The following is a 21,149-nucleotide window of genomic DNA, read 5'->3' on the forward strand; positions in this document are numbered from 1 at the left end:
TATACAGGCTTTTTTTAAGCAGAGATTTCAAATTGCAGCCCAAGATGTTATAATTTTAAAAGAAATACCTCCAAAAATCCTTAGAAAAAGAAAGGATTTTGCTTTTCTGGCTGAGGAGCTTAAAAATTGACAGATTCAGTTCAGTTGGGAGATACCTGTTGGAATAGTGGTGAACTACGCTGGGACACGTTATAGACTCAATACAATTTTAAAGCAAAAGATTTTTATACTTCTGTCCTGAAAGCAGGTTTGCCACCATCTCCACAATCTAAGAGAACAGAAGAAAGGCCGGAAGAACAAACTGAAGGTGCAATGTTATTGGCTGCAGGAGATATTTACAGGCTGGACCTATGGAACAGTGTCTGGAGGTAAAAGATGATTCAAAGGAACAGAGGATGACTCGTGCTGCACATAGACGTAAAGAAAAGGAACAACAGAAGGCTGCTGTTGGATCCATAATACAAGGTTCGATTACTACAGAGCCTGTGGGAGGGACAAGACTGAAGAGATAATCTACAGCTGATCTTCAGGCAGTGTTCCAGAGGCTTCAAGCCATTAAGGATGGCAAAGTTTCTGACATGGAATGTTAATGGCTTGAATTCACCACAGAAAAGAAAGAAAGTTTCATTATTTGAATCAACATAAGAGTGATGTTGTTTGCTTGCAGAAGACTCATATTGCTTTAAAGGATCAAAAGTATTTGATTAACTCCCAGTTGGGATCACATTTTACAGCTTCTGCTCCGGAAAAAAAAGGAGATGCAGTTATTTATGTAAGAAAAGACTTATCGGCTAAATTAATTGATTGATGCACAAGGAAGATACGTTATTATTGAATTAGTACTACAAGGCAAGAAATTCCTTATTATTGGATTATACGCCCCCAATCAACAACAAAAACAGTTTTATAAGCTGTTACACCAGAAGCTAACTCAAATAGATTATAAATCTGTTATTATGATGGGTGATTGGAATGGTGTTTTAGACTCAAGTAAGGATAAGAAGGGTTTTTTTAAAATCTTCTAATCACACTAAATTACCTAAAGTTTTCTTTGATTTGAAGGACGATTTCGAACTTAGAGATATCTGGCGAGAACGGAACATCGAAGACAGAGACTTTTTTTTTTTCCGGACAGGCATCAATCGTATTCCAGAATTGACTTTTTTTTAATTACTACTGATCTTTTTTCCAGAGTCAAGAATGCCAAGATTTCCCCCAGAATATTGTCAGACCATAGTCCTGTATGGTTGGAGTTATCTGTTGAAGACGGGAACAGAAGGACCTGGAGGTTGAATGAAAATTTATATAGATATGAGGGGATTTTACAGAAATGCAGAGAATATTTGAAGGAATTTTTTCTTTTGAATATGCATAAGGGTACCTCGATGGCAATGGTATGGGACGCTAGTAAAGCTTACATGAGAGGGGTTCTGATTCATATGAATAATGCGCATAGGCGTAAACAGATGCAAAAATGTAAAGAGTTGGAAGAAGAGATTAAACTGAAAGAGAAGGTTTTTATTTTAAATCCATTGGATAACAGTTTAAAGGCTTCTATAACTATGCTTAGGGAGCAATTTAATATGTTAATGGCAGATCAGATTGCAACTAACTTGCGTTATATGCAATATAACACATTTTGCAATGCAAATAAGCCTGGTAGGTGGTTGGCTTATCAATTACGGAAGAAACAAAGTCAAGGATTATAGAGAAAATAGATTATAAAGGTAAAGAGGTATATCAACAAAATTTGATTAAAAGGAGTTTTTTAGATTTTTATTCAAAGTTATATGCTAGTGAAAGCATACAAGTTTCAGATATAGAAAAGCATCTACAGGCAGCACATTTTCCTAGACTTTCAAATGATTAATGAGATGAGATGAGATGAATTGTTTAATTACTTCTGAGGAAAAGAAATGATAGAACCATTAAAGGAACTTTTTAATAGTATTTTGTTGGGAGCAGAGGAACCTCCGTCTTGGAGAAGGGCTTTTATATCGTTGATCCCAAAGGAGGATCAAAATCTTACCCAGCCTAAAAATTATAGACCTATATCTCGTTTGAATACAGATTATAAGATTTTCTCGAAAATATTGGCAAATAGATTAATGCATGTTTTGAAGCAATTGATCCATAGTGATCAATCTGGATTTATAATTGGGAGATATATGAAATATAATGTAAGACAAATTGTTAACCTAATTGAGTATTTGGACAAGAACAATCAAATCCCTGCGGCTTTGATATTTTTGGATGCTGAAAAAGCTTTTAATCAGTTAAATTGGCAATTTTTATTGAGAGTTGTAGAGAAAATGAATTTTGGGGATAAATTTTTGTATGCTTTTAAGGCTATATATCAACAACAATCGGCACAAATTATAATTAATGGGGGATTAACAGAAGCATTTAAAATTGAAAAGGGTACAAGACAGGGATGTCCATTATCCCCATTGTTATTCATTTTAACAATGGAGATTTTACTTATTAAAATTCGTGAATCACCTACAATAAAGGGAATAAAAATAAATAAGAATGATTATAGGTTGAGAGCTTTTGCTGATGATTTGATTGTGACATTATCTCTGGTTTTAAGGTAAATAACAATAAGACTAAAATACTACTGAAAAATATGTCTATGAAGGAAAAGTTTATGTTAGCTAAATTAACAGGTTTTGAAATAGTGAAAAAGGTTAAATACTTGGGAGTATACATTACAACTTCTAATGTTAAATTGTACAAAAATAATTATGAGACATTATGGGTAAAAGTGCAAAAGGATTTAAATGGTTGGAAAAAACTACAGTTATCTTTGCTGGGGAGAATCTCAGCGGTTAAAATGAATGTTCTTCCAAAGTTTCTTTTTTTGTTTCAAATGATACCTATTTTGAAAAAAGATGCCAACTTGGAGGAATGGCAGAAGGGTATTAATAAATTTATTTGGGCGGGCAAAAAACCAAGAGTTAAGTTCAAGATTATACAAGATGTACGGGAAAGAGGTGGACTTAAGGCGCCTAATCTGAAGTTATATTATGATGCGGTGGCTTTAACATTGATTAGTGACTGGCTTAATTTAACAAATAAAAATATACTTTCTCTTGAGGGATGGGATTTACTATATGGATGGCATGCATATTTAATTTATGATAAAAAGGTGGATCAGGTTTTTAAATCCCATATTTTAAGAAGTGCTTTATTGCGTTTCTGGAAGAAGTATTATTATAGGTTAAATTATAAAATGCCAATTTGGGGGATTCCAGGACACGCAATAGAGGGGGTATCTAGGGGTGTGAATTTGGATAGGATTTCTTATAAGGATTTACTTAGCTTGGTAGGGAATGATTGGAATTTAAAATCGTTAGCTGAGTTAAAGCAAGAAAATATTGTACAGTCTTGGTTTCAGTATAATCGTTGCTTAGGTGGAAGTTAGATCAAAAGGTTGGTATCACTTTAATGGATGAGAATTTGGTAAAACAGATTAAAGATCAAAACTGAGCGCATATAAAGAGAATTTATAATGTTTTTATAGAAATGGATTCGGAAATGGAATTAGTTAAAGATTGTATGGTAAAGTGGGCTCAAAATATTCAAGAACCGATTCCATTGGATACATGGGAGGTAATTTGGGTTAGAAATGTAAAATTTACCCAGGCACAAAATTTAAGAGAAAATTTTTATAAAATGTTTTATAGATGGCATCTGGATCCTAAAAAGTTGTCTTGTATGTATCCTAATTTACAGCCCAAATGTTGGAGATGTGGTAGTTTGGATGCCACTTATTTTCATATATAGTGGACTTGTAGAAATATAAAAGCCTTTTGGATTAGGATTTGGTGGAACATTCAACAGATTTTCAAGAGAAAGATAAAGTTTACCCCACCATTATTTTTATTGGGTGTTATTATAGATTGTGATGTTAAAGAAATTAATTTGATGTTGAATTTGCTAATAGCTGCAAGGTTATTAGTAGGGCAATATTGGAAGAAGGATTGCTTGTTTACTATAGAAGAATGGATGCTTAAAGTGTCAAATTTAGCAGAAATGGCTAAGATTTCTGCTTATTTGAAGGATCATCCACAAGAAAGATATATTTCAGTTTGGAGAAGATGGATAAACTATATTCAGAATAAATATGGGACTAAAAAGTTTCATTTAGCCTATGAGTGAATTTTAGAATATTATTATGATATTATTATTAGTAGTAGTATTAGTATTGTTTAACAATTTCGAGATTGTATTGTTTAATAATCAGGATATTAATTTGTTTGTTTTCATTATTATGTTTATTTTTAATTTGTTTATATTTATGTTAAAGGGGAGTTAAAGTGTATTATGGACTTGGTTAATTATATAGTTGGTTAATGTTAGTTAGATTATGATTATTATATTTGTAACCCTGTACTCAGCTCTGGGAAGTTCGGGAGGGAGAGGGTGGGGTTTGGGGTGGGTTATATTGTAATTTTTATAAAACTTTTTAATAAAAAAAAGATAAAGGTTCCACTTCCTATATTTTAATCTTGGCCCAACTATCATCCACATAGCTATACCACCCACATGGGAAATCTTTTGAAAGAGTTTATGGCTTTGACATCTACTTCTTCCCTGTAGAGATTGGCTACAATGGGCCAAAGAAATAGAATCCTTCCATCCAAATACAATAAAAAATAGAATTCTTCCATCCAAATACACAAAGAAATACTATTATTTTATCTCACCACCACCACCACCATCCTATCAGAATCTATCCTATCATCCAGTCTCAACTGTCAGTACCTGTCCTTCCATCCTTCCACCATCAGAATTGATGAAGCTTCTTGAATAAAAAAAGGAACGTTTTGTTCCTCAAGAAAAAAACAGTCCAGTTGCTTTTGAAGAAAAAAAGCATCTTTGAGACAGCTAAAAAATTATAATAGATGGCTCAGGCCAACAGAAAACACTGCGTATGATCATCCAGGAAGGTCTGATTCTGTTTTAAACACCATGAGAGGGGCAGGATTCTGATGCCTAATGCTATGGAGAAGACTTAATCAAATGCCTCTTAACAGCAGAAAACAAATAAGGCAATGCCTACTGTCGTGGTAGTTGGATAGCAATAAGTATCCTATCACAGGGTGTCCCAAATTTTGCAGTACTATGAATCCCTGAAATGAAAAATAAATGTGTCCATTGCCTTATGAATAAAGCTAATTATTGGGGTTAGGGTTATGAAATACGTTGTTTATTAAAAGATACGTAACTGTCATCATACTTAGGCTTCCAATAGATTGGTTCTCTTATTGTCCTTCCCCCCCCCTCAAAAAATTTTCTATTTTGAATCACACACATTTGAAGAAAGAAAGCATAGAGTAATATCCCCAAATTTGCTTTCTTGCCATACCATAGTCGGCAAAGTTATTGTTTTTTTTTTTAAATCTAGAAGTGAAACTTGAATCCAGTGGCACCATGAAACTATGGCCCTATTGAACATTACCTATTTTATGCTGGTCTCATTCACATAGTTACATACACAGAATTCTGTTCCATTTCAGGTTAAACAACATGCAGTAAAAAAAAAAAAGCGCAATAGTCAGCAAAATAATAGATAAAAATCCCGTTATGCTGGCTTCCTCGTGCTACAAAATGTCCCTACATCAATTCATTAATTGCCTATTAGGTCATTTATGACAATCACAGCATCCTGTGCTCATTTGATTATCATTTGTGATCTTCCTAAACAGCTTCTAACAAGCAAAGTCAATAGAGGAGCCAGAAGGAGATTGCAAGTCACAGTCACATGATGTTTCACTTAATAACTCTGAGTGATTTTCTTAATGGCTACAACTAGGATTGTCATTAGTAAGTGAAGTGTTCACATGTTTTGCTTAACAACTATTTATTTTCTAAATAAAATATATAGGTTTTCTCATGTTTATACATTTCTCAATGGCATGCTAAAGTATCCAATCTGTAACAATCCCTGCTTACCCCTGAGACACACAAGGTATTTCTCAATTTATATTCATTGTCTCCCTGCTGCCCTTTCAATATGCTTTCCACCTAACTTCTTTCCAGGTTTCTCAAGTTTAACAAGTAACCTGTAATTTTTGTATTCATTCCTATTGTATTTTTCTTTGTAGAACAGCACAGTAATGACATTTTTAGGCATTAAAGCCAGCTGGATGATTTTGAGCCAGTCACTTTCTCTTAGCCCACTCACCTCACAAGGTTATTGTGGGGAAAATAGGAAGCAGTATTAGGTATTCTCGCTGCCTTGAGTTACATATAAAAAAGGCAGGATAAAATATAATAGTCATTATATTTTGTAGGAAAATTACACAATAGCACTTATACTAAAAGCAAATTTATCAGGTGACTAGTCTTAGCAAATTACACTTTAAGAGAGAATCTGAAGCATTATTATACCTTGGTAGTTGTAAATTTATATGGACTTTGTGTACACATATTCCTAAATGTATAGGAACAGTGTTAGTGTTAAAATACAATATTTCTTCATATTATAAATACTTAATAGTTTGATACAGAAATGATATAGCATATGGTGTTGAATATAATTTGAAGTTGACTTTATAATTATAATTTAATATATAATATTGGTCTATTAAACCTCTTATTAGGAAGTATTTAACCTTTGGTGGCCCTATTTTGCAGGTAATATTTCTTAAGCAGAAATGAAGAATAAAAAGCAATCTGTTCAAAATGCAGAAGATGACAAACATGAGGCTACAAAAGGTAGCTAACTTATTATTTGAATTTCTGAAAGAAATGAGACTTGAAAATGTTCCACTATATTTCTAGATCTATGCATTATTTTATAGATATTAACATCTTTTTGAAACCTCTGGATTTAGCTATTTACTTCCTACAAATCCCATGTTATAATTGACAATGTTGATAGGAGCTGGAGATACTATCTCAGTCAGATTCTAGTTGAGAAGTTTCCTGCTTCCCAAAATATTACAAATGTTGCTTCTCCAGCATGATGACTGAAGAATCCACCAATGGGTTATTTCAGTCCTCCTGCCCAATCAGACTAAGTTGCCAAGTTGTCACGCCTCCTCATTATCTAGCTCCTCCCAGTTTCATCTTAGTCATTCGCCCATGAGGACATAATAATTTGACTCTCTTCATGAAAAACAGGTCAGGCTAGATATTTAATTCATTGGTGGATTTTTCCTGGAGTATAGTAGTGTTAGATTGGTTTCTTTCTCTGAGGAGTTTTGGTAATTTTGTTTGCCTTCCTTTCTTTCTCTTTCCTTCTATTACCTGGGAGCAGAGCTTATCCCTCTCCTGGCTGGGGGGGGGGGTTCTGCCTATGTTTTCCTAACTATTCAGTTAGCTGCGTTAATTTCCAGGGTAACATCAAGGTGGGGGGGGGGTTGTTCCCTTCCTCTCACTAGCTAAGGAGATTGTTTTTGATCAGTATTTTGGAACTACAACCAGTTCCTTGTGGCGGCTGCCATTTTGAGGCCATGTGGAGCCTTCTCTGACTGGGATCGGTCAGAGTCCTAGCGGTGGCCATTTTGAATTCCCAAAGTTAAAGTTAATTGTTGCAATCGGACTGTTAGCAAGCTTCCTCTTTGCTCATTATGCAAAATTGGTTTAAAACAAAGTCATTATTGTTTCTAGAGCCATTTATTCGGCTGCCGCTAAAGGAGGCGAAGTGTCATTGCTGGGGCAGCGAAGACTCGTGGACACTTTTAAAAAAAGGCTCATTTTTGCTCCTTTTACTATTTACTGACATAGTCCTTTTGGAATTCAACTGAGGTCCGTTCCTACTCCTATCTAGCGAAGGTAGTTCTTTCTTCTGAATCGAAGCGTCTGCCATTTTGCCAACTACTGTCTCATTGGGAAATGCCCAGGGACACCATTTTTGGAGTTGGTTGTTTATAATTACCTCACAATTTAATTAATATTGCCTTTCTCATATTTATTTTCATCCGAATTTGCGATTAAGGTTCTGTTTCAGAATCCACTATTCATTGCAATTAGCAGCAAATTTGGGGCAATTATCATTGCAACGGAGGTCCAGCGGGCCTTGCTCGCTATTCCCTGCCTGAGTTCTGCCACCCTGAACCTAGTGGTTGCCTACAGGATCCTGACCATTGCCACTAGCGAGACACGTGTGGTTTCGTCACCATTCTGATCTGGTTGAAAGTGCGTCCAGCACATAGGTGACGAGCGCTCCACAGCGCCCAGTGTGAGCCCAGGTTGCCGGGGCGGTTCACGCTTTTTTCTCCACGTGCAGTCAGTTCCGCTGAGGGCTCCTGATGTCTACTGCAGGGTCACTCAATTTCTGAGTCCTGCTTGGGGGTATTACATTGACATGACAGAACCCACTGAGCCACAGCCTTTGGACACAGGCAACACCATGGTCCAAGCCAAGCCGATTTCTGAAGTGCCTACAGGTAAGGCCAAAGCAAAATCTAAATACGGCAGGAAGGCTGGTAAGACAAGCGATAAGATGGCTGACAGAACACATAGAGCCCTGGAGAAGCAATTCTCCCAGGCCCAACGCTTGTCAACTGAACAGGATTACATACCTCCTGGTGCATCCCCACCTGAGACACATGTACCATTCACATCGGGAGTATGGTCGCCTTTGAGTGCAATCCAGCAGGTCTCTGATCAGACCTTTGGTCAGGTGGGTCCACCCATGCTTGGGGAGGACCTTGATTTGCCCGGCCCATCATCTGTGCCCACTGCTACATTAATTCCAACGGCTGCGGGGTCACGACCTCTGCTAGAGCCATCTTTTTCAACACAGCTCCAGTCATGGATATCACAGGCGGTGATCCAGGCCATGGCATCATCGGGTATCCACCAGGCGTCACCAGTTCCTGGTCCTTCCTCTGCACCAGCTTCCTCATCTCGACCCACAGCGGATCGTTCAGGTAGGGTTTCCCCATCCTGATCTCCGGACTCCGAGTCTTCCAATGTCTCGGATTATGACGAAGGAAGGGGACCGCTGGTCTGAGTGCGAGGAGCCGACCCATGAGTCTCAGCCCATGGCAGAGCTATTCAATGCCTCGCTCTTTTCGTCATTGCTGTACAGGGCTTGTGCAGCGAGCAAACTTTCCTCCGTCTCTTCTCCGGCCCCTCAGCCTTCCACAGATCAGGACTCAAATCCTCTATTTGCCGAACCGGTAGACTAGTACCTCCATATTCCATGTCCCCCCCTATTCCTGAAGAACATTCAGGACAATGGGAATCTCCAGCTGCTCAACCTTCCCAAGGAGCGTCTGAGCGCAAGATTGTGGACATGGCAAAGAATCTTACTGACCTTTTAGAGGTGCCTAAGGTGGATGAATCCTTAACCCTACTGTTTTCTACAGCCAGCCTTCCGGCGGATGTCTCAGATGCCCTTAAGGCCGAAGATAAAAAGTCTGAACTGGCCTTACGCAAGGTTCACTTAGCATCCGCTTGGGCTACAAAGGCGGCAACTTCCATTTCCTTTTTTGCAAGGATTTCAATTCCCTGGCTCAGACAATTGCAAGACAGGATCCCCCTGGAGGAGGTTAGGATCCATCAGGACCTTACTAAGCTTATAGCCACATCTGAGTATATGGCAGATGTCTCTATGTACTCAGCCAAGCATTCAGCCAGGGCAATGACTTCCGGCGTAGTCGTCAGGAGGCTACTTTGGCTCAAGAACTGGAGAGCTGAAAGCAAGCACAAGTGGTGTGCGGCCATTGCCCCCTTCACGGGTAGCCGACTGTTTGGGGAAGCATTGACCCCATACCTTATTGAGAATAAACAGAAACAAAAGGTCATCTCTCACTTAGTTTGGAAATCCAACAGGCATTACCTTTCGGACTGCATCCACATCAGAACAGGGACAACCTTACAGACCTCCAGCTCCGAAGGCTGACCGCCCCTTTGACAGAGCGGGGTATAGGGACAGATCCCGATACCAATCCCAGACCAAACCTTCCTTCCGTGGCAGAGGGGGCCGCCCCTTCCGCCGCTCCAAGTGACTCAGAGGGGACCCCCCCATTGGCGGCAGGCTAACCCTTTTCATCCACCAATGGGAAAGCACCACCACGGACTCCTGGGTTCTGAGCACCATAAGGGAAGGCCTGTCTCTGGAGTTCAAATCCCATCCAATAGATCACTTTGCCTCTTGCCCAGCCATGAGAAATCACATAAAAAGAGGTCTCATGGAAGATGCCATCCAATATCTCCTCAGCATCAAAGCCATAGAGGAGGTTCCCTTGTCCCAACGGGGATCGGGGTATTACTCCATCCTCTTTGTAGTTCCAAAATCCTCAGGAGGATGGAGAGGAATCCTAGACCTCAAGGGACTGAACCTCCACCTACAATACAGGAGGTTCAAGATGCAGACGTTGCACTCCATCCTAGGCAGTATCAGGATGGGAGATCTTCTAACATCAATAGACCTCAAGGAGGCATATTTGCATATCCCTATCCACCCGGCACATCGCAAATACCTGCGGTTTTGTTACCTCAACCGTCATTTTCAATACAGGGCCCTACCATTCAGTCTTTCCTCTGCCCCCAGGGTCTTCACCAAAATACTGGCAGTTTTGGCGGCCCATTTGAGGTTGGTTCCGGTGCGCGTCCAGTGTTATCTGGACGACATTCTGATCCAATCGCTGTCAGCAACATCCGCCCAGTCAGATCTGGATCTCACAATCAGGACTATTCAGAACCATGGGTTCTTAATAAATTTCAAAAAGAGCCAGACAACACCATCAACCCGTCTGTTACACCTGGGGGCGGTGATCGACACAGACAATTGTCATGTGTACCTATAGGAGGAAAGGCGCATCAGAGACCTGGCACTCAAGGTATGCAAGAACAGGACAGTAACATTAGCTCTCCTTTCCCAATTACTGGGGAAGTTGATATCCTGCATAGCGATAGTGCCGTGGGCCCAACTACATGCTCGAGCCCTATAGTGGTTTCTGCTTCCATATCAAAGACAACATACAAATACCTCCAACCAGCTGGTGCGTGTTCCTCATCAGGTTCGTCTGTCTCTCAACTGATGGGCTTCCTCGGCCATATGCAAGGAGACCCTATTCAAAGAGCCCACTCGCATCAGTATGACCACGGACGCGAGTCTTTTCAGTTGGGGCGCTTATCTCCAAACACGGATGGCTCAGGGTCAGTGGTCACAGACAGACCGGAGGCACAGCATAAATTGGTTGGAGCTCAGAGCGATCCACCTAGCTCTCAGACATTTGCACTCAGTAGTCAGGGGGCAACATGTGCTGGTCCTGACAGACAACGTGGCGGCGAAGGCCCACGTCAATCGACGGTACCCGATCAAAGTCCCTCATGGCAGAAGCTCGGGCATTGAGCTCCTGGGCGGAGAAACATCTACTCTCCATCAGGGCAGAGCGCATTTCGAGGGAGGCGAATTGGCAGGCAGATTTTCTCAGCAAGTCAATAGTGGACCATTTGGAGTGGAAGTTATATCCGGATGTCTTCAGGGAGATCACGGACAGATTTGGTCGTCCGATAGTGGACCTGTTCGCCTCGCCAGAGAACACCCAACTACCCAGGTTTTTCTCCCGGTTCCCCTCTCGGGGGGCGGAGGGGGCGGATGCCCTACACAGCCAATGGCCGTGAGGCCTCTTGTATGCCTTTCCCCCACTGCCTCTGTTACCAGCAGCTATCAGGAAGATCCTGGCGGAGTAGGCGGAGGTAATATTTATTGCTCCTCACTGGCCCAGAAGGCCATGGTTTGCAGATCTGGTGAGCCTCTCCGTCTCTGCTCCGTGGAGGATTCCAGACCATCGCATTCTGTTGACACAGGGAGATCTTCAACATCCAGATCCCCAATGGCTTCAGTTGACCGTCTGGCACTTGAACGCCACACCTTGACTCAAGAGTCCTATTTGTCAGGGGTGATGGATATGATTCAGGCTGCCAGGAGACCATCGACTAACCGTATTTACAACCATACGTGGAAGAACTTCTGTCATTGGTGCGACAGGAATCACGTGAGTCTGTCACAAGTAACCATCCCCAAGGTGTTAGAATACTTGCTGGAGGGTGTCAACAAGGGGTTGTCACCAACACTATCCATAGACAGCTAATAGCCCTTTCCACAGTGTTTTCTTGGGACTCTTCAGAATCCTTGTCTAGACACCCTACAATCAGATCTTTCCTAAAGGGAGTTACCAATAGCAAACTCCCTGTGATTCATAGGTATCCCTCTTGGGATCTACCCAAAGTCTTACAAGCTCTAATCTCTTCCCCCTTTGAACCCCTTAGATCATGTTCCTTGCGGTACCTGTCGCTGAAGGTTTCATTTCTGATAGCCATAACTTCTGCCAGACGTATATCGGAATTAGCTGCCTTGTTGATCAGGAAGGACCTGTGCTTGTTACATGAGGACAGGATGATTCTTCGATTAGATCCCTTGTTTATTCCAAAAATAAACACGGTGTTCCATAGGACACAAGAGGTTATTCTCCCAGACTTCTGTCCCCACCCGTCACATGACTTGGAACGGCAGTGGCACTCTTTAGATGTGCGGAGAGCTTTGCTCTGTTATATCAAACGCACAGCATCTTTCTGTAAATCAGAAGCCCTGTTTATATCCTTCCAGCCTTCCTCAATGGGCCAAAATATATGAGCCGAGGTGGCGCAGCAGTTAGAGTGCAGTACTGCAGGCCACTTTAGCTGACTGTGTTCACCAGGTCAGCGGTTCAAATCTCACCGGCTCAAGGTTGACTCAGCCTTCCATCCTTCCAAGGTAGGTAAAATGAGGACCCAGATTGTTGGGGGCTATATAAATATATATATATACATTGCTTACTGGTATACACCACTTAGAGCAGTGGTTCTCAACCTGTGGGTCGGGACCCCATTTGGGGTCAAATGACCATTTCATGGGGGTCGCCAAACCATTCTATCCGCCATTTTTTTCCCTTTTCCCTAGCTGTCCTACTCCCTCTTATTGGTGGCCACACCCACTTGGGGGTCACCACAACATGGGGAACTGTATTATGGGGTCACGGCATTAGAAAGGTTGAGAATCACTGGCTTAGAGAGTGCTTGCACTTAAAGCAGTATATAAGTCTCATAAATAAATAAATAAAAGGTTTCGGCTTCCACTATAGGTAGGTGGATTAGGGCTTGTATTGCAGCAGCTTACGCGCCTCTTTCCCTACCCATTCCCAGTCATGTGACGGCTCATTCCACACGCAGCACTGCCACAACCGCTGCATGGGCTACTCAAGTGCTTATTGAAGACATTTGTAGAGCAGCGACATGGTCCACACCTTCCCCATTTATTAGGCATTATCGCTTGGACAAGTTTGCTTCGGCTGAGGCCGCCTTCGGTAGACGTATTTTGCAGCAGGTGGTGACACCATCAGGTTCACAGGCCCCAACTATTTCCCACCCGTAGGGACTTCAGGAGCTTTGGTACGCCCCATTGGTGGATTCTTCAGTCATCATGCTGGAGAAAGAGCATTGGCTTACCTGAACGCAAGTTCTCAGCATGATGATGAAGAATCCACGCCCTCCCTTCAAGTTGTTAGTTAGTTAGGGGTTGGGGGCCTGTTTCTTTTTTCCTTTTTTTATGAATATCTGCTTGAGAGTCATCACGTCCAACTGTTGTCATTGGCTATGCCCTCGATGAAACTGGGAGGAGCTAGATAATGAGGAGGCGTGACAACTTGACAACTTAGTCTGATTGGGCAGGAGGACTGAAATAACCCATTGGTGTATTCTTCATCATCATGCTGAGAACTTGCGTTCAGGTAAGCCAACGCTCTTTTTATCCCAGATTCACAATTGAAAAGGGCTATGTGCTACTAGGAAATGATTCAGTAAAAATACATAGTAGATATTAATCAAAATAATTGGTTCTTCCTTAAATTTTCTGTAATTTATCTTCCATGTACTCGTGTACTGTTATCTAAAAAAATCAAATTCTGACCAGTTGAGCAGAGTGTAATTTCAAATAGTGTATATTAGAGAGGTACAAATGTACACACAAAATATGATTATATATTATATATATCGGAGAGCCAGGCTTCTTTGAGTAAGCAGCCACCCTTGGGGAAACAACTAAAAGACTTAGGACTAGGGTCCCTGAACATGAATTGGCAATTAAAAGGCAGGAGCAGCACTCACAAGTGTGGGCCCATATGGCCATCCTTGGCCATACGTTCGATCTGGCCGATGCGGAGGCTATATCCCATGAGACCACCAAGGGTGGCTGCTTACTCAAAGAAGCCTGGCTCTCCGATGAGAACTCCATCAACCGGCATATAGACCTCCTACCGGCTTATCAGACCCTTAGAAGGTGGGAGGGACAGCGCTGCGATCCACGGAGGAGACATCCAGCCCGTCTTTGGTAGGATCGGGGCGATAGAATTATAAATGAGGCAGCGGCAATCCCCAGAGAAGATGACCCGGCAAAAGGGGAGGGAGACCAGGAATGGAAACAATGGGATAGCCCTTTGCAGGATTGGGGCGATAGGGCTACAGGTGGCAATTACTTCCATGGGAGGAGGTGATGGACCAACTATCTCTGGCCGTGAGCTAGAGATAGACGCGCAGAAGCGACCTGGAACGAGGTGGGGGAGGAGGCGGGGAGCAGGAACGCCCGAATAGCGCTCTTCGCAGGACAGGGGCGAGGAACTTTTATATGTATGTATATGGTCTTTTTATTCATCAATATATATATGTATGTATGTTTTCTGAGGTTTTCGCGGGTATTTGTATGTAGGTCTTTGGTTGTTCGGGTTTTCTCCCGCGTAAAATTGGAAGTGTCTTGGCGACGTTTCAACGAAGTCCCATTCATCATCTTCAGGCTGGTGTTTTCAGCTTCGTGCTTCGACGAATGGGACTTCGTCGAAACGTCGCCAAGACACTTCCAATTTTACGCGGTAGAAAACCCGAACAACCAAAGACCTACATACAAACAGCCGCGAAAACCTCAGAAAACACACACACACACACACACACACACAAACACAAACACACACATATATATATAAAATCAGTTTCAGATTAGCTGCTTAAAGTAACATAATTTAGCTTAAAATTTTCTTTATTTTCCTTATTTTTTATTGTTTAGTTGTACATCAGTAATTTCAATCTACTTATGTGCATTTCATAACAGGTGAAGAGAATGAAGAAAACAGTTCTTGCTCCACTGACTTTTTATCTAATGAAGATGCTCGCTGCCCAATTTGTCTAAATTGTTTGGTAGAGCAGGAAGTTGGCTTTCCTGAAAATTGCAATCACATCTTCTGCTTGACCTGCATTCTTAAATGGGCTGAAGTAAGTCTTAGCAGTTGCAATCAAATTTGTAAAATAGTTTACTTAACTTTGAACTTTTTTCATAATAAAATATAGTACACGTTCTTTTTGTTTTGGTTATTATACAAATAACAACTCCTTTACAGGCACTCCTGAACTTACAACTATTTATTTAATAACCATTTGAAGTTACAACAGCACTGAAAAAAATGAGTTATGCCCAGTCTTTGCATTTAGGACTGTCATAGAGTCCCTGCAATCACATGATCAAAATTTGATCAATTGCCAAAATTCCAACCCATCATATATTTATGATGGTAACAGTGTCCTAAGGTCACATGATCACCATTTGGAACCTTACCAGGGGGCTTCCAACAAGCAAAGTCTATGGGGGCAGCCAGATTCTTCACTTAACAATTGCAGTAGTTCACTTAACAACCACAGTAAATTATCATAAAATCCAGGTGACTCACTTAATGACTATATTGGTTAGCAACAGATGTTCTAGTCCTAATTGTGGTTGTAAATTGAGGACCACCTGTACTCATGAATACCTTTGGGTCTGTATTTTGTAAGCATTACATTTTATATATCTTGAATGGCTGCTTTGAAATATAAAAAGAATTTCAAAAGCAATATAGACAGTGATCGATAGATCAAGGGCAGTTTTTAAAACAGCTTCACTGTTGTACCCAATATTCTTAAAGTAGCTCTTTGAAGAGTAGCCTAAATGTAAATAGTTAAAGACTCTATACATACAGCTATGAAAGGACCTTCATTTCTTAAAGCAATTCTTGTAAATGGTAGTATCAATTATCTTCCTCTATTCTAAAAGATATTATAACTTTTACTGATCCCTTATCACTTTTGTTTTCCATCACTTAGAATAAGCTCATATTGATTCTGTTTTATGCATATATTTTTATTAAAGATATTTTAATAAGACAAAAATAATACAAATTTTAGAAAATAAAATAAATAGTGAAAAAATAAGACAATTAGAGAAAATTAGAAAATAAAACAGGCAAAAGAAAAAAAATAAAGAAATAGCTTCCAATCTTCTTAACAGAAGGTTATAAATGCATTTATATTTTATGCTCTCTGTCCAAGATTACGTCATAATTTCCTTTTTTCATAGTCTATTATTAGTAGGATTTAATTCTGAATAAATATTCATAGGATTGTACAATTTCTTGTCCCTGCAGCTTGCTTTTGTATTTTTTATTCATTAATTTAAAATATTTACATGGCTGCTCATCTGGTGAAGGTGCTCTGGTCTCATGAATATTAAATATTAATTAATACTTACTGTAAACATAAACATCAAACTCGTTCCTTTCTTTTGCTGTATAGGACTAAAGAAATAGTTTTTCTTCTTCGTAATTGGAGATTAAAATCCTGAGTTTTTGTAATTATTTTAAATGTTGTTCCAAACAGAACTATAGCAGATACATAGCTGATATCTAGCTTGTACAGAGGATTGATATAATGGAAAAATAATGAGCCATGTGACACACATCCTCTTCATTGCCAAAAAAAACAGCTAGTTACAGGTTTATCATCCCATTAAAAATTACATTGGATCATAATGTTCTTTATAATGTTTTGGATTAATCTACAAATTAAATAGGATACCAGAGTAATACTTTCATTTGTATAGAACAAATAATAATCTTTACTTCTTAGCAAAAAGCTTCAGTCTAAGCATTCTGTAACACCAGCAAGAGCAGTTATTCTTTAGTTATCATTTGCATAATTTATCCAGAAAACATCAAGTGTTTCTCTTTCAATACTACCGTAAAAACATTTCTGTTCTGTTTAATAAATTCAAGTTTATTTTTAAGCAAGCATCTATTTTTTTCAATCCCACTACGTACACTCTATAGGAAGATTATATTTTATTGAAACAAGCTAAAATAACAGAATCTCTTACAAATGTGGTTCTGTTTTACACACACACATACCCTTTAGGCCACAGTGAATTAGAAAGGAGTCTGCTTGAGTTGCTTTCCGATGCTCTTGGGCTCTCCAAAGCCCTCTTTGCTTATGTAACTGTTCCTGTATAACTCTGTCAAGTTGCTTTCCCTTATTCTTTACAATTAATTGCAGCCAAATTGATGCTGCAATCTATGCTGGATCTCATAGTTAGCCTGGAATTGAGTACCATCACACTCAAATAAATAACCTGTGTTTGTGGTTATCTGCATATTCTCTTTTAATTTTTTTTTTACTAATTTGAAAAGCAATAGAAAAAACGAAGGAAATTAATACATGTACATACAATAAAAATATACTGTAAGGATCCTCCCCAACTTGTCCCTCAGGAAAGTAAGACTCTTGAATCCAGATGGTTGAATCAAAAGAACTTTTACTGGGAGAAAGTGGTTGTAGGAAAGTCAGGCAGAATCTGAAGTTCCCGCACAAAGCACAAAGCTAGTCTTTCGTTTTCCCCAAATCCCAACCCCTGACCAGTTCACTGGCAGCCAATATGATGCTATGAAGATGTTTTGAAAATACTGAGGTGCTAGGCAGATGACAGGTCATTCTCAGGGCATGACAGCCTTGGAATCAGGCTGGAACTGGCTGGGAGGAAGTCTGCTTTGTCTCCAAAGACAATCCCCCTCCCTAATTCCCAAGCATTACAGCAAAATGAAAGTATTCCAAATATGTCAACGTCCCCCACCCCGCCAACAGAATAGCAGGACAGGAAGGTGGACCTGACATGCTGTCCCCCTGAACAGTAACATTAGTCCTGCAGAAGAGAACAAAAATAGACAGGGAGTGAAGAAAGTTAGGACAAATATTTCACTTAGTTTATCAAGGTATTGGTTATGAAAGCATTTAAGAAGTTTAGAAGCCCTAACATGGCGGTAATCAACCCACTTGTTTTGGGACTTGGGAAAATTCTTTCAAGATAATTAGGTATTGAAAATTCCACCTGTGTTTACGGGAATCCAAAATACTATGGACATATAAACACAATCTCCAATGTTGAAGGCTTTAGGTTCCAGGTGTTTTTGTCAGTTTGCTTTTTATACATGTCATGAGCCGTCTCTAGAGATTTCCTTGCAACAGGCCACATATGGTGCAGTTGAGTGACCCATTCCTTCAAGGACACAGGGGGTCACTTGGTGGTAGTTTGGGCATTGGGCTGAAGTCTTGTCCTATAGCCACTCTGAAAAGAGTGAATCTGGTGCTACTATGAACCAAATTATTATGTGCCACCTGTGATGACTCAGGGCACAGCACAGAGGCAATGCAGTCAGCTAGCAATTCAAACAGTTCTTTTATTGCTCCAAATTTTCCTCAAATGCTCCCACTTTTGCTGGCAAGCCTCCAACAAAAGCACACACACACATCTTCAGCCGATTGGCTGAAAGTAGGTTCAAATACAGTCTGATTAGCATAAGAAAGTACTCAAGGCCACAGAGATAACAAGGAAGAAAACATAAACTTAACGAGTCTGTTTGAATCGTAGCTTGCCTGAGCAGTTTTCAAAAGAGAGAATCCAAAATACAGTCCGAAGTCTTTAAATATTCAAGTAACGTTGTTGTAGAAGTGAGAGACTTGAGTCAGCTCTTTTGTGGAAGAAAAGTTTATTTGCGCAGGTTCAGAGAGCTATTCATAGCTTAAAGGGTCTGAACACCCGACCGGGGCATAGATGATCATATTTATAACCTCCAATACGTAGGTATTTCCTGATCAAGACATATTCCATACATGGTTACATTCTATAGTTCCTTATTCTAACATAGGAAAGTTACTAGACATGGTTATAATCTATAGTTCCTCTTTTCAACATAGGAATGCTTTTAGCAGTTTGCAATATATCATGTGCAGAGTTAAAAACAGGATATCAGACTAGTCTGGCATTTCTAAATTTAAGTGTGGTCTGGGGAACAGGAAAACCTCCTTTTCACCCACAATTTCTGTCAGACAATCAGTATTTTTTCAGCTTCCCACTTTACTCCCCCCTATTGAGACTTATCTCAACCTTGCAGATAAGTTTCAACCTGTAACACTTGGGTCTGATGTATGTATGTTATTATACTCCTGGTTCTGGAATTCCCACATACCATAACTTGAGCAGTTGCTTTTCGTTCTGCAAGTAGTGACATACATTTTGGCAGTGTAATGTTACGCATAAATGAAAAGGCACATTGCATGAGACAACAACTACTAATCAGAATAGCAATAAAAATGACTACTGCTCTTATGATAGTACCAATAAGACCCATTGGGAGCCAAGACCATAAGTTACTCCACCAACCTCCCAGGGAATCTACTTGCAAATCCAATGCCATTTTATGGAGCACTTTAATCTGCTTGTTTATAACTGGGGATTGGTCTGATAGATTAAAACAGCACATCCCCTCAAAGGCCTCACATCCCATATGTTGGTGGAGCAGGAGATAGTCTATGGCTGCCCTATTTTGTAAAATCGCCTTGCCTAGTTCTACCATTTCTTGATTGATAGCAGACAAGGCTATTGAAGTAGCATTTATAGTTTTAGCCAAATTACAGGCCACAGAGTTTATACTGACATGAGCTCTTATAGCCAGTGCAGGAACTCCCACTAATGAGATAGCCAAGGCATTTTATTCAGCAGCATTCAGAAGAGTACGAGAGGAGTCACACTCCTCATCTAAAACTTCTGCCCTTTGTAACGTGCGACATTGAAGGAGGTAAAAAGTGACCTATCTGGTAGAAAGGTAGTCAGTCTGCTTAGACAGCAATATGTTGTGCTTAGATTGGCAGGAATGTAGTTAAAAGTGTCTTTTCCACAAGTGAAGAACACCCCCCCCCTCGGGCAACCATATGTTGGCATAACCAAAGGACACTGATTGGAAAGATGTGCAATTCAGCTTTTCTTGGCTCACCTTCAGGCAATGAGGTAGAGGTGTACTTTGCTCACAACCTGTAATATGTGCACATTGTAAATCTTCTGGAATGGCTACGTTAGGAGTATGTAAAGCTAGAGCATCGGGTGGCAGAAACTTAGAAATGTGACCCCAGCTGTACAGTGTTTCATAGCCTTATATGCCCTTTAAACACATAGTGACCAAACTCCTTGGCCACTGTGACTGGAACACACACTGGTATTAAACATGTGGACAGTAAATTCTCCATGTCATATGCTTCAGAAAGGCAAAAATCTGTTGTGTTGGCTATTTTAGCCAACTGGACCCACAAATTATATTGCATCCTTGACTCCAATGGATGGGGCATATCCTTATTCTGGTTGGACCTTTTATTTCATTTTCTCTCTGGGTGCTTCCTTTGGGGTTTCCGGATAGTGACTCCAAACTCCACTGGAATTACACGTACAATATAAGTCCCCTTCCATCCCGTTTTTAACTGCGAGACTAGGGTAACCTGCTCCCAACCCCAAAATAAAGGAGGCCCACATTCCAAGGTTACAGGAAGAGGAGGCTTCTTATAAGGAGCCCTAACACATATGCCTTTCCTAAGAATATATCCCTCATATTGACAGGCTTCTGGGTTGACAGGTTGTCTAGTGATGCAAGTTTCTTTAACTATTCTGTCAAACACTAGTGGAAATTGACAAGGATGAGACAAGATACCATTCCAGCATTTTGATGAAAAACCAATAGAGGGGTGACCATCACAAGTGCCAGTGCCTATAGCATAAGACTGAACAATACTGGGAGCTCTTCTGGCTTGCTCCATTGGCCTAGATTAAAGAGACAAACATTATTACATGCAACAATAGTATTATATAAAAGCAATAATAATCCTTCCATCCTTTCTTCTCCCGTGCATAGAAAGCCAGCTTCCGGAGTGGCTTAGTAGGGGGTTGAATTCCAGCCGAACAGCCGTAGATATATGCGCAGGATACACTTGTACTACTATAATATCTGTTATACAAATAATAAAATATT

General features: G+C 40.2%; 2 protein-coding genes across 4 annotated transcripts in view; both read left to right on the plus strand.

The window, feature by feature from the left end:
- SCAF11 (SR-related CTD associated factor 11) overlaps nt 1-21,149 on the plus strand; it is a 103,189-nt gene that overhangs the window by 21,586 nt on the left and 60,454 nt on the right. For 2 of the 3 annotated variants that reach the window (XM_039355312.1, XM_039355310.1), the window contains exons 2-3: nt 6,646-6,726; nt 15,107-15,267. In XM_039355312.1, coding sequence (XP_039211246.1) covers nt 6,666-6,726; nt 15,107-15,267 — 222 coding nt within the window. In that variant the 5' untranslated portion in view covers nt 6,646-6,665. Of the gene's footprint in view, nt 1-4,834; nt 5,833-6,645; nt 6,727-15,106; nt 15,268-21,149 lie in introns of those variants that run through there. The other variant, XM_039355311.1, reaches the window with a different exon arrangement.
- Nucleotides 8,159-12,677, plus strand: LOC120313406. The gene is made up of 2 exons (XM_039355313.1): nt 8,159-8,888; nt 11,779-12,677. Exons 1-2 carry the CDS (start codon nt 8,321-8,323, stop codon nt 12,060-12,062), a joined length of 852 nt encoding a protein of 283 aa, XP_039211247.1. The 5' UTR covers nt 8,159-8,320; the 3' UTR covers nt 12,063-12,677.

This window comes from Crotalus tigris, unplaced genomic scaffold (genome assembly GCF_016545835.1).
Source record: "Crotalus tigris isolate CLP2741 ecotype Arizona unplaced genomic scaffold, ASM1654583v1 scf7180000018670.1062102, whole genome shotgun sequence".
Lineage (NCBI taxonomy): Eukaryota > Metazoa > Chordata > Lepidosauria > Squamata > Viperidae > Crotalus > Crotalus tigris.